We start from the raw sequence: 14,096 nt of genomic DNA on the forward strand, positions 1-14,096 counted from the left end.
CCTTTGGTTAAACTGGCTCACATGCTCCACGGGGTTTGTTTTGCCGTTATAAATGGCAAAGGTTGGCTGCTGGAATCGTCGAGGAAGTGTAGCCCCTTCTATGCGGTGTGAAAAAGGTGATTTGGAGAGTTGATCTAGTGCCCTGCTTATGGCATCGTTTCCCAAGCCCCTAGGAGATGGGCTTTTACGTTTACGCCTTTAGTAGTACTCTTCTTCGTGAGAGAAGGTCTCGCTTGGAGGAGTTCTCAATCTTTGCTTATAGTTATCATCGCTTTCATCATCGGAGGGCATGTCAGGGCTAGAATGAGATCGCCTTCATTGTGCATGGCGCAACTTTCTCTTCAAATCATCTATCTCTCACTGCATGGCGTGCTTATCATCCTGTCTCTGGGATACGTGACTCCTAACTTCTTCTGGTTGCATGGCCCGGTTGTTATTTTGTCTTTGGAACACATGACTGCCTGCACGAGAGTGGCTTCTGCTGGTTTAAGTAGTGTGCACACTTCCCTCTCGAAACCTTCTATTCTCTTCATTTCGGTCACGCTCAAGGTTGGGAAAGTTACCTTGTTGTTGGGATCTAGCCGGTTTAGGCTGATAAGAGCCTGCCTCATGAAGGCCTGATCCTACTATGCTTGATTGTTGCCGTTACCAACACACAAGTTCTTCCCACAGATGGCGCCAATTGTAGGGACTGAGATTGTGCACTTCTTCTATTAGATGAGCGGACTTAGGCCCAACTAGCCTAATACAATAAATTTATAGAGAATGAGTTTAAGAACTAGGCCTTAGTGAGAGTTACAATAACTAGACATGGTTATAAGTGGGTTGAATAACAAGGACGTGAACTAAAGTATGAAATTCTGTCCTCGGGCATTTCTTCCAAGGAACTTGTTGTTCTTATTATTTCTTCAGTGCTTGGTTACAAAGGTTTCCAAGATCATGCAAATTGCTACCGTATTCTCTCCCTCTAATTCCCGATCCCTTTTTACAGGAGGATTTCTCACATTATATACCCCCTTTCGGTTGATCTTGGCCCTCCATCTGTTGATCATGTAGGTCACTGCTCGAGTACTTGTCCCATCAGTCACCTTCCCAAACCTTCTGTGCATTGCAGCAACCAAGACAGCACTGTTCTGGGGTCATTTCCTCATTAATGCGGCCAGAATGTTAGTTGTGGGCATTTAAGGTGGAGATGATAGTTTCTCCTCGAATTGCTCCTCCGCCATGCTCCCATGGTTGTCCTACTGTACTTGTCCTTTTTCTTGGGATGCTCTGGGAGGCTGCCTTCGATGGCGTGTCGTTTTTCCCTTCTAGGATCTCGGTTGGCCGAGAACAAGGTTGTCCTCGGCGATGTTTCTTGGCAATTTGGGCTTTCTTCGTTCGACCTCAGGCATTTCTTCCTCCTCGGCGTGGGTCTTGGGCTTAGTATAAGGTGGGTCGGGGTTGTCAAATTCTTTGACCCCACATAAATAAAGACAAAAAAAAAAAAAAATCAATAAAAAGAGTAAACTCATGTGTGTGTGTGTGTGTGTATATATATATTTTTAAATTTCTAAGTGAATTAATGTTATGCAATAGACGAAGAGTCTAATATAAATAAACCATAAAAAAATAAAAAATAAAAACTCAATAAAAAAGAGTAAACTCATGTGTATATCCAAAAAATAAAATAAAATAAAATAAAATTATAAAGAAGAAAGAAAGAGTAAATTCATGTATATATCTATACTTAAACAATGTATAATTGAATCCATATATGTGTAATTGTGTTGTTTTTAATTGTACCGTGCATACACACAGATTATACACTAGCATATATTAATAGCTAAAACTTAGAGAAAATCCAATTAAATTTTAATTAGATTATAAATTTGCGTCACTTGTCTCATTTAATTTTTAATTTAGTGCCAAGTGAATTATTAAGTGTAAAAATTGAAAAGCCCAAATCTAATTTCTAAATTGGATTTAAATTGAAATCCAATTTTTCGCCTCGTGTCCATCTAAGTTTTTAATTTTTGCGGCAAGTAAATTATTTAGTGCAAAAAACGAAAAGTCTAAAACCAATTAAATTCTAAATTATATATATATATATACACACACACAAATGAAAAACCATTACATATTTTAGAAATGTATGATTTAAAAAAAGTGTAAGCTAGTACCATATATAATTTGAACCTCTCAAAAAAAGAAGTTTAATTTGAATTATATAATTGTAATTTATTTTAATTGTACCCGTGCATATGCATTGGGCTATGTACTAGTATATATATACAGGTAAAACTAACAGAACATTCAATTAGATTTCAAATTATAATTTAATTAAAGTCTAATTTTGCACCACGTGTCCTATCTAATCTAAGTTTTTAAATTTTATGCCAAGTTAGTTAATTCAATGTAAAAATTAGAATTCAATTAGAGTTTAATTTTGCACCACGTGTCTCATCTAATGTAAGTTTTTTTAATTTTTGTACCAAGTGAGTTAATTCAATGTTGAAAACGAGGAGTTCAATATAAATAAATCATAAAAAAAACCTAATCATATATATATATATATATATATATATATATATATAACCAATACTTAGAGAAAATTTAATTAGATTCAAAATTGAATTTTGCTTTTGTTAACTTTCTATACAACTTAAATTGTTTAGATTTATTCAATTACTTTTTCTCTGAATTAATGAGCATATTTTTTATATTGTTTCTATTAAGATATTTTGTATGCTAGGATCTTGAATGTAAAATTGTAATTGAGTTGAACGATCCCATGCACGTATCCTCATTCAATTTAGGAGATACTATTAGACCAATAAAAAAAATGGCAAATTACAACTTACTTCTATGGTTTGATTGAAATTTAAGTTGCTTACTTGTGGTTTAAAGTTTGACACTCCACCCACATGAGATTTAACTGAAATTTAAGTTGCCTACATGTGATTTGAAATCCCATGATGCTAGTGCTCTGTTAGATTCTTTTTTATTTTATTTGATCTTGTATTTGTATTTTTTTTTTTTTTGTGTGGAAAAGAGAGATATAAAAGATAAGCAAAATTACATATTTAGTCATGTTTTTAACCAAGTTGGGTTAAGGAAATCTAACTAAGATAAACTCAAGTGAGTAAAGTATAAATTTCAAATCACAAATAAGTAACTTAAATTTCGACTAAACCGAGGGTGGGGAAGTTGTAACTTGCACTTTAACAAAAAAAAAAAAAACCATCTCGAGTGGGCTTGGGTGTGTTTATTTCACTTGGGTATGGATTATGGACCATGGACTTGGCATGGCAAATTGATAGATAGGAAAGGGAAGAAAAAGGAGTTTCTCAATTTGGGCATTATGCAATGCAATCCCTCTCACACAGTCACACTCACGTTTACTGGCTCACAAATACGCCACGGCCCTCATCCCGTTTCGGAACCCGCCATCAATCATACGGACTGTTTCGTCCACAAACGCTAGGATTCATGGTTCGAAACTGAGGAGGATGGAGAAAAGAGATGAAAATCAAAAGAGTGTAGCTGTGGAGAGCACCACAAGATTAAACAAACCCCGTGTTGATAAGCTTCAACAACTCGTACACAAGGATTCTATTGGTACCAACCAAAAACAACATTTTTCTTTCTTTTTTTGGGTTTTTAAGATGGTTTTGTGGTGCGGACACGAGGTACAAGCCCCCAATTACACACACGTATAGGAGGAAGAACAAAAAGAAGACGGCCCAACCTGTGGCCTTATGGATGGAGCATGCTAGTTATTGGGCTTGAAATTAAGCAAGCCCGAACATTTAATGATTAGGGTTTCTTTAGGGTTTTTATTGTTGGCTATTTAAACAATTTTTCAGATTATTGTAAGACAGTTTTGAGAATTATTAAAAATAAACGTGTGTTTTCTTTCACTGGTGCCGACTCCAGTTTGCTTGGTGCTGACTCCAAGCAGCCCTTAGGTGCTGACTCCTAGGGTTTATCTTTTGTTCTATTGTTAGTGTGGTTGTCCTACGTCAGTTTTGGTATCAGAGCAAACTTCCGGTCCATACAACACAACTGTAGACAACCAATAGAAAGGAAAACCATCAAAAGAGCAAGCCAGCCAAATATGTCAGTACCTTTCAAGTATTTGCCCCATGAAATCTTGAACAAGCCCAAACCAGTCCCAGCGATCCGTGTATACCCCGCAGCCCCACATGAGTTTTTCATCCCCAAGCCATCAGAGAAGCCAGTGACGCCTCCCAAGCCGGTGACCACCATCCGTGCCCGCCTCTGACCACAGAACCCACACCCCACAAACCCAAAAAAAAAAAAAAAAAAAAAAAAAAAAAAAAAAAAGAAGAAGAAGAAGAAGGTGACCCACGTAAGCCCATCAACCTCCAGCCGCCGGTACCCAGAAATTAACCCTCACCGCCGCAAGACCCAGCCGCCAAAACCCATTGCCGACCCACCGCTGCTGAGATCGAAGAGCAACTGCCGCTGCTGAGATTGACGAGCCACTACCGCTGCTGAAACCTGAGAAAAGCAGCCACCCGCCGCTGTCTGCGTTTCCTTCACGCCGCCATCAGTCTCCTACACCGGCAGAAGACTCTCATCGCAGAGAAATTTTTTTTTTTCCTTTTCTTTTAGTCCTGAGTTCGTTGTTTGTTTCTTTAGTTTCTTTCAGTCTGTAGCCTCTTAAGTTTTAAGTCCGTGAACTGTATTTTGTTATATTTCAATAAAAAAAAAAAATAAAATAAAAAAAAAAAAGGTCAGTATTGTTGCTGTGAGCCCATTACATGTATTGGGCCTTAACTTGTTCTCCACAGGTTCACTTATCCAAGTCAGATCCATTTACTTGACTATCCAGTGCAAAGAGATTGGCCACTGACTAGGTACAACTCTTACTCTCTTTTGGTGGGTTCAATTTTGTCTCATTGAAATATTATCTTTATATTTTTTATGTGCATATCCCACCATATATTATTGGCCTACCCATTTTGTGCCCAAATTAGCTATTTTATTATTTGTGCTTTGTACCCATTCTAAAAAAAAAAAAAAAACTTTGAAATATTTGATCCTCATTATTAATTGTGGAGCTTATTGAAAATTGACTTTTATTTGGGCTATCTCTCAATATTGTGAACTCTGTCACTACTTGACTGCAATTTCTTCACATGCACTCTTGCCTGACCCTAATTTTAAATTGAGAATTGGTTACTTGAACTTTTGTGAATCTCAATTGCATTCATAAATATAGTGTGCATGCATCTACGTAGCGGTCGCATCATGTCAAACTCTGAACATCAATCCACTTCTGAGTCTAGGCCCTCCTTAGAGCAAACCATAGATGACCTAGCAAAAAGTGTCCGTAATTTAATTGATAGGGTTGATCAAATTGAAGCATCTCAAAGAGAGACCGTTAACCATGAAGGAGATAACCTGCTTAGGCAAAATCACCACGGTTACTTTCATAGGGTTCCAAACTTGGAACATGATCACTATAATCACAATGACCCTAGGGATTATGATGATAGAATGTTCAAGGAAAAGATAGAAGCACCCACCTTTGACGGCTGCTTGGACCCATGGGTTTTCACTGATTGGTTACGTCAGATGGATAAATTCTTTGACTACTACCATTGGGCTGAGAATAAGAAAGTGAGGTATGCTAGGATGAAGTTAGTTGGAAGAGCCGACCTTTTCTGGGAGGACCTTGAGGATAGCATTAGGCGACGACATGAGCCCCCCATTACTGATTGGCTTGAGATGAAGGGTGCACTCTCAAGGAATTATCTTCCTTCAACTTATAGGAGCTCCCTCCTTGAGGAATGGGATCGCCTAAGGCAAGGCACTACTCCTGTGACCGAGTATATAGAAAAGTTCAAGGAGTTCAAGAGGCGAATTCGAATAGTCGAGGAAGAGGTTGTCACACTCAATAGGTTTAAGAAAGGTTTAAATGCTAATCTACTAGGCGAGATTATCACCCGTGGAGTCACTACCTTAAGAGAAGCATATGAGCTCGCTAGGAATTGTGAATTAGCATCCAAATCTATCTTTTGGCGACGTTCTGAGCCCCGAAGTGTTCCCGCCAACCCTCAACCTTTTGGTAGCAAACCTAGACTCGCCTTACCCCCTAAGGTCAACCCCAATAGCACCCCAATAGAAAAAGAGGACAAGGGAAAAGGTGTGGTCAATGAGCCTTCAAGATTAGGATCTCGCCTCCAATGCTTCAAATGCAATGGGGTTGGACACATCGCTGCTAGATGTCCCTCTAGGACCCTTGTTGTTCAAGAGGGTGATGAAAAGGTAGAAGATGTTGAGGAGCTAGTGTATGATCCCAATGTTGAAGAAACCCATGATGTTGAAGCAGAATGGGAAGATGATCCTAGCTATCTCGCATGCATTAGAGCCATTTCTCCCCAAGTTGATGACTCCAAGAACTTTGGTATCCCTAGAGTGAATGTGGTAAGGTGTGCCTTGACAGAGCAAAGAAACGCTGATGATTGGCTAAGAAGTGCCATCTTTCAAACTTACACCAAGTGTGGAGACAAAACTTGCAAGGTTATCATAGATAGTGGAAGTTGCATTAACGCAGTGTCTTCTAATGTTGTTTCCCGCCTAGGCTTGAAATTGACCCCACACCCTAACCCATATAAAGTTTCTTGGGTGGATACTTCCTCCATAGCCATAAAAGAAAGATGTGTTGTCCCACTTCAATTCCTTACCTACAAGGCTGAGATATGGTGTGACGTAATTCCCATGGATGTAGGGCATATTATCTTAGGTAGACCTTGGCTGTATGATCTGGATGTCACCCTTCATGGGCGATCCAATTCTTGCTCATTTATGTTTGAAGGTAAGAAGATTGTGCTCACTCCTTTGAAACCCAAGCCAATTGGCATGAGCAAGAAGACAGAAGCACCAAAGGCGAAAGGCCTGAACATCATAAGTCCAAGGGCATTTGAAAGAGTAGCAATTCAAGAGTCCATTGTGTTTGTCTTAGTTGCCAGGGAATTACGTGGAGAGACCAGTGAGGAGCAACCTGAAGAAGTGAGGTTAGTGCTCCAGGAATTTAAGGACGTTTTCCCTGAGGAACTCCCCGATCATTTGCCACCCATGCGTGACATACAACACGCCATAGACTTTGTGCCCGGAGCGGCCCTACCTAACTTGCCTCATTATAGGATGAGCCCTGCAGAGCATGCCGAGTTACAAAGGCAAGTAGAAGAACTACTTAGGAAGGGTTTTGTACGAGAAAGCATGAGTCCTTGTGCGGTCCCTGCACTCTTAACTCCAAAAAAAGATGGAACTTGGCGGATGTGTGTTGATAGTCGTGCCATCAACAAGATCACTGTGAAATATCGATTTCCTATCCCCCGGTTGGATGACATGTTAGATATGATGGCTGGAGCAATGATCTTCTCTAAGATAGACTTAAAGAGCGGCTATCATCAAATTAGGGTTCGTTCGGGTGATGAGTGGAAAACCGCCTTCAAGACGAAGGATGGTTTATATGAGTGGATGGTGATGCCTTTTGGGTTGTCCAATGCTCCTAGTACCTTTATGAGAGTGATGACTCAAGTGCTCAAGCCTTTTATGGGGAAATTCTTGGTTGTGTACTTTGATGACATCCTCATCTATAGTAAGTCTAGGGAGCAACACTTAGACCACCTAACTCAAGTTTGTACTACCCTTAGGAAGGAGAGTCTATATGGCAACCTCAAGAAGTGTTCTTTCTTCACTAATAGAGTCGTCTTCTTAGGTTTCATAGTGTCCTCTGAGGGAGTTTCTGCCGACCCCCAAAAGATTCAAGCGATTGTGGAGTGGCCCGAGCCCAAAAATATCCATGAAATTCGAAGCTTTCATGGGCTCGCTTCCTTTTATCGCCGATTCATCAAGGGGTTTAGTACCCTTATGTCCCCCATCACTGACTGCATGAAACAAGGGGAGTTTGTTTGGACTAAAGCTGCTGCTAAAGCTTTCAATGAGGTAAAGCAAAAGATGACTGAGGCACCTGTCATGCGTCTCCCTGATTTTACCAAGCCTTTTGAGGTGGAATGTGATGCCTCAGGTATTGGTATAGGGGGAGTACTTAGTCAAGAGCGTCACCCAATTGCTTATTTCAGTGAAAAGTTGAATGACGCTAAGCAAAAGTACTCCACATATGACAAAGAGTTTTATGCCATTATTCGAGCTCTTTGGCATTGGCGCCATTACCTGTTGTCTCAAGAATTTGTTATCTACTCTGATCATGAAGCTTTGCGCTATCTCCATTCCCAAAAGAAGCTGAATTTTAGGCACGGTAGTTGGGTTGAATTTTTGCAGCGCTACCACTTTGTAGTGAAGCATAAGGCGGGAATTGAGAATAAGGCTGCTGATGCACTAAGTCGAAGGGTGTCTTTGCTATCCATCATGAGTGTTAAGGTTACTGGGTTTGAACGACTCAAGGATGATTATGAGTCATGCCCAGATTTTGGGGACCTCTACACCAGCCTAAGTAATGCCCCACGACCAATCCTGGATGATTATACCCTTCAAAATGGGTACTTGTTCAAGGCCAACAAGTTATGTATCCCTCGATCTTCAGTGAGAGATTTCCTAGTTTGGGAGATACATGCGGGAGGCCTGGCAGGTCATTTTGGCCGAGACAAGACAATTGAGGAAGTGGAACGTCAATTCTATTGGCCTAGTCTTAAGAGGGGCGTTGCCAAGATAGTTGGTCAGTGTCGTACATGTCAACTAGCCAAACATCGCAAACAAAACACTGGCCTGTACACACCTCTACCTGTGCCAGATCGCCCATGGCAGGATGTGAGTATGGACTTTGTGTTAGGTTTGCCCCGCACCTTTAGGAAGCATGATTCCATTCTAGTAGTTGTTGATCGCTTCTCCAAGATGGCTCATTTCCTACCATGTTCTAAGACCTCTGATGCTTCTAAGATTGCAAAACTCTACTTTGATGAGATTGTCAAACTTTATGGTCTTCCCAAAACCATAGTGTCTGATAGGGATGTTCGCTTCATGAGTTATTTTTGGAAGACCTTGTGGCATTTAGTGGGCACCAAATTGAAATTTTCCACGGCCTTTCATCCTCAAACTGATGGCCAAACTGAGGTGGTTAATCGTAGTCTAGGCAACCTCCTTCGGTGTCTAGTGGGTGATGCCAATCGAAATTGGGATTCTATTCTTCCGGTAGCCCAACTTGCATATAATAGCTCTGTCAATAGGTCTATAGGTGCTAGTCCTTTTGAGGTTGTGCATGGATATACACCTAGGAAGCCTTTAGATCTTTTGCCCATGTCCCCACATGTTAGGATTTCTGAGTCTGCTGAGGCATTTGCACGACATATTCATGATTTGCATAATGAGATTCGCAAAAAAATTCAGGCAAGTAATTCTCAATATAAAATTCATGCTGACACTCATCGGCGCCATGCAGAGTTTCAGGTAGGGGATTATGTCATGATTCGGATTCGACCTGAACGGTTTCCCTCTGGGACCGTTAAGAAATTGCAGGCTCGTAGTGCCGGACCATTCAAGGTATTGAAACGGATGGGCCCAAATGCATATGTCATTGACCTCCCTCATGATTATGGTATTAGCTCCTCCTTTAATATTGAGGATCTAGTTGCTTATAAAAGCCCCACAACTATTCCTGATACCCCTTTTGATGAGTCTTTGCCTAATCCTATTGATGCCCCTATTCCCACTCCTTTACCCTTAAATTTGCCCTATGCACATAAAGAATCTATTGATGCTATTTTAGATGAGCAGATTGTTTCTACCAAGGATGGAGGAGTTCACCGTTTCTTAGTTCGGTGGCGAGGGCGACCAGATTCTGATTGCACATGGATTACTCGAGATGAGCTATTGCGACTGGATCCTGATTTGCTGGAGTACTATCAGAGCTCTTCAGATTTCCACTCGACGGGGTCGAGTTCTTCTCACCCGGGGGGAGTTGGTGCGGACACGAGGTACAAGCCCCCAATTACACACACGTATAGGAGGAAGAGCAAAAAGAAGACGGCCCAACCTGTGGCCTTATGGATGGAGCATGCTAGTTATTGGGCTTGAAATTAAGCAAGCCCGAACATTTAATGATTAGGGTTTCTTTAGGGTTTTTATTGTTGGCTATTTAAACAATTTTTCAGATTATTGTAAGACAGTTTTGAGAATTATTAAAAATAAACGTGTGTTTTCTTTCACTGGTGCCGACTCCAGTTTGCTTGGTGCTGACTCCAAGCAGCCCTTAGGTGCTGACTCCTAGGGTTTATCTTTTGTTCTATTGTTAGTGTGGTTGTCCTACGTCATTTTGTCAAATGGGTATGCCGATTTTGTTTAAAAGATGTGATTTTTTCTGTTGGTTTTTGGTTCTTTCTTGTATTAACTTTGTATTTCTATTGCAATGGGTCCTAAGAACATGAAAATGACTTGGTTCAGTTATAAGTTTATGTTTGTATCAATGTTATTATGCCTCATAATATGGCAGAAATGTGAAAATTGCACACATTCAGATTGTACTATGGATGGAATGTTATTTGTGTGGTTGTTCACTACTCATTTTGTTGTATGCTAACTCATATCAGATGGTTGGGAAAAGAGTTGGGAGCAAGGTGTGACTCCATGGGATTTAGGACAGCCGACACCAATTCTTTTACATCTTCATCAGACAGGAGCTCTTCCCAAGGGTAGGGCTTTAGTCCCTGGTTGTGGTAGTGTAAGTTCTATGGTTCATTCTCACTCACAAGATATTACTTTCTGATATAATAATTCAATTTCTTATATATTTATGCAAGATTTGAGTCCTCTGCATGTCAATATTTTATATCTGTTTCCTTTTTCTTGGTTTTTCTATCTCAATATTTTCTATCAGGAAGATTAGTCCCTTGAGGATCCATCATCAATGATTAATTGGGTCAATGATCCTGTAGAAAATCTACATGTGATCTATGTTTGATGAAATTATAATTTGTGGAGAAAAATAATGACACTTAAAAGTAATTTCTTGTTTTAAGATTAATTCAATGATCATTAATGACATCTTAATATATGGTAGACGATATTTGACATGATATCTATCTCATCCCAGTGAGGGGGACCCAAAAAAAGTATATCTTTCGTCCCCCTTTACCCTGTCTGCATGTTACATTATTTATGTGCTGTTCTTATATCTTTATCTGTTCGCTAGCATTTTAGCTTGCTATTGTGGCCAACAACAAATTGCTCAAATATGGCAGGGTTATGATGTAGCAGCAATTGCATGTCCTGAACGCTATGTTATTGGATTGGATATATCAGACATTGCCATTAAGAAAGCAGTGGAGGTAAGAGCAGTTGGTCAGAAAATTCTGACTTCACTAAGGCTTGCAATCTCTTAAAAAGAAAGGACACCCGAAAGTTCTTAATTCTACCATTTCATTTTCTGTTTCCTTTGGAGAAACAACCATGTATGTGGCTACGATGATATAATTAAAATATTAAAACTGAATTACCCATGTTTATTTGGCCATTACTGTCTAATTTATCAACTTTTTGGAAAGCCTCCCTGAACTGGTTGTTATTCAGCATTTCTGAATTGGATTAGGAACTATAGCTGGGTTACCCCAGCTTCTCTCAGTTGTATTAAGGACAAGGATTAGAAGTATCACACTTGTGATCTCTGTTAATTGAATTAGGAACAATAACAGGGTTGTTCTAATTTCTGAAAACATGCCATTATTCATTTTCAGATTAAAATTGATGCTTAGGAAATTTATGTTATAGAAAAATTTAGAGCACTGTAAAGACCAATTACTATGGCGATCATTTGCAAACGTCTTGCGTGGGGATTACCTAGACCAATAGAGAGTTGAACCTGATAGATTCAGTTACTATTTCATAAGAAGCTGGTATTTTTGTGACTTTAACTTGTGATAAGTCATGGAATCTAAATTATTTTACAGTTTAAAGAGGTGACCTAGTATAGGTTTTCATCTCTTTCTTTACTTCTCATTTTAATAGTTTGTTCTAATGTTAATGCAGTTGTCTTCCTCATTACCGAATGCAAGTTATTTTAATTTCTTAAAGGCGGACTTTTTCACTTGGAATCCAAGTGAATTATTTGATCTCATTCTCGATTATACGTGAGTTGGCATGAATAGTGGTTTAGTTGTCCATGAGAAGAATCTCTATATGATCATATTTTAATGGAGAATTTACAGGTTCTTTTGTGCCATTGAACCAGACATGAGGTTGGCTTGGGCACAGAGAATTCGTGATTTATTGAAACCTGGTGGAGAGCTCATAACACTAATGTTTCCAGTAATGATATTAATTCCTCATTAATTTTTCCCACTTATTTTCCCTTTGTTTATTCTTGTTTGCATGTGAAAAACACTATCATATGATATTTGATTAGACATTCCACTATCTTACCTTCTTTTCTTTTCTTTTCTTTTTCCACAATCTTACCTGCTTTTTTTCTCAATAGCCATGTCCTTAGAATTTTAGAGACCTTCCAATTTTTAAAGTGAAGTTCAGATTAATTAGTAAAATTTCAGAATTTATACATGTTTGTGAAAATGGTTTCCTTATGGCTCTGTTGAAACTAAATTTTCCGTGATGGCAGATCAGTGATCATGTTGGTGGACCCCCATTCAAAGTATCAATTTCAGAGTACACACTTATTTAGCTTTTTTTTTTTTTTTCCCTTTTTTCTTTTTTGCCAGCCCTTCCCTTGGGGGTTGAGAGGCTTGGTAGTTTGAATCTAGTATCGATATCACTGAAGAAACTTTTGCATGGATGTTTGTCTACACTTAGAACCTTTTTTTTTTCAAACTTACCAATTTAAATCTTTGCAGTTATGAAGAGGTATTACTTCCCATGGGCTTTAGGGCAGTATCCATTGTGGATAATGAACTGGCTATTGGACCACGCAAGGTATGTCAAAACATTTTCTCCTAGTTCAGTAGAACATGCAATGTAGAGCTTGCAAAATCAAGCATGCTAATCACACGATAATAAGTTCTCTAAGATACATGGTACACTTTGAAAAGTCAACAAAGGTGTAATAACAGCCATTGGGACAGCCTGCTAGCTTACAGATAAATCTAACACACTCACACGAGAGTCTCGACAAGAGTTAAGTAATTGAATTGTATAATTTCCTTTGCATATGTACTTGTATCACTTATCATGTGTATCATTCTTTGTTTTATTGTTTTGATTTGTTGAAATTTTGTTGATTGAAGTTTTTCCATCATTGTTTTTGACAACTTGTTATTAAACAGCATCTCTTTAATGTCTTACACCTTGCTAAATACTTTTATTGATGTTTTATTTGAGGCATTAAAGTTCAAAAATGGGTCTAATTTCACTGAATGAGATACTTGTCTTGGTATTTTGCAACTCGCCACTAAAAGTTGATTTTGTGGACAGATATTCCACTCTAAATTACCAAGTTGGCTATCTTATACTTTGAGGGAGGAGATACATGAGTTTGGAAATGGAGTGGGCATTTAGAAATATCTTCAGTTTGAACAGGATATTTTATACTGCACCAAACACTTGAAAACAATGAAAATGTTTTCCTCTGATAAACATAACTTAAGTGTTCCCTGTAATCCTCTCTCAAAAAACAAAAAAAAGTGTTCCCTGTAGTGGTCTGATGTACAAGTTGATTGAATGCCTTGCACACACTCACTTGCACCCACTCATGATTTCTGAGCAAGAGGAATGTTCCTAGAAAGAGTGAGGAGAATTAATTAGTAACTTTCTGTCTGGGGAGTTTAGAAGTTTAATGAATTTTTCGTTTAGATATCATAATACCCTTTAAAGTGCTCTAACAATTGGCGTTGTTAGCTTTTACAGGGAAGAGAGAAGCTTGGCAGGTGGTCCCTAGCCCAATGCTCACTATGATGACGGCGGTCGTCTTGTGAAAAGTGGAGCACTTCGGGACATTGAAATTGTTCATATATTGATTATGACAATAAAACATAAAGAATCGTTATAATAATTTGATTATTGTAAAATGTTATCAATAAGTCTAGCAACACAACTTTTACCTGCAATTTTGAATTTATTTGTTGATATATGCAGTCCTATGTAGCCCTATAACTATAAAGTTAAAAAAGAGATTTGGTTCA

General features: G+C 38.8%; 1 protein-coding gene across 3 annotated transcripts; it reads left to right on the forward strand.

Moving 5' to 3' along the window:
• Positions 1-3,374: 3,374 nt before the first annotated feature.
• On the forward strand, positions 3,375-14,096 carry LOC115964071 (probable thiol methyltransferase 2). Of its 3 annotated transcripts, none has more exons than XR_004085987.1 (8): positions 3,375-3,600; positions 10,560-10,690; positions 11,211-11,297; positions 11,995-12,095; positions 12,174-12,273; positions 12,581-12,627; positions 12,813-13,092; positions 13,822-13,909. XR_004085987.1 is itself a non-coding variant. In XM_031083374.1 (8 exons), exons 1-8 carry the CDS (start codon positions 3,492-3,494, stop codon positions 13,867-13,869), a joined length of 711 nt encoding a protein of 236 aa, XP_030939234.1. In that variant the 5' UTR covers positions 3,375-3,491; the 3' UTR covers positions 13,870-14,096. The 3 variants fall into 3 exon arrangements, 2 of the variants coding, with proteins under 2 accessions (XP_030939234.1, XP_030939235.1); XM_031083374.1 differs by having other exon boundaries at positions 12,813-12,891; positions 13,813-14,096; XM_031083375.1 differs by having other exon boundaries at positions 12,813-12,891; positions 13,822-14,096.

Source organism: Quercus lobata, chromosome 10, assembly GCF_001633185.2.
Source record: "Quercus lobata isolate SW786 chromosome 10, ValleyOak3.0 Primary Assembly, whole genome shotgun sequence".
Lineage (NCBI taxonomy): Eukaryota > Viridiplantae > Streptophyta > Magnoliopsida > Fagales > Fagaceae > Quercus > Quercus lobata.

What these genes read in the sequence shown, in the direction of transcription:
- LOC115964071 (XM_031083374.1), top strand. Translation starts at nt 3,492, where the DNA reads ATGGAGAAAAGAGATGAAAATCAAAAGAGTGTAGCTGTGGAGAGCACC. An exon ending in CGTACACAAGGATTCTATTG is followed by an intron (nt 3,601 to 10,559) that starts GTACCAACCAAA and finishes AACTCATATCAG; the next exon opens with ATGGTTGGGAAAAGAGTTGG. An exon ending in TGGCTATTGGACCACGCAAG is followed by an intron (nt 12,892 to 13,812) that starts GTATGTCAAAAC and finishes TGGCGTTGTTAG; the next exon opens with CTTTTACAGGGAAGAGAGAA.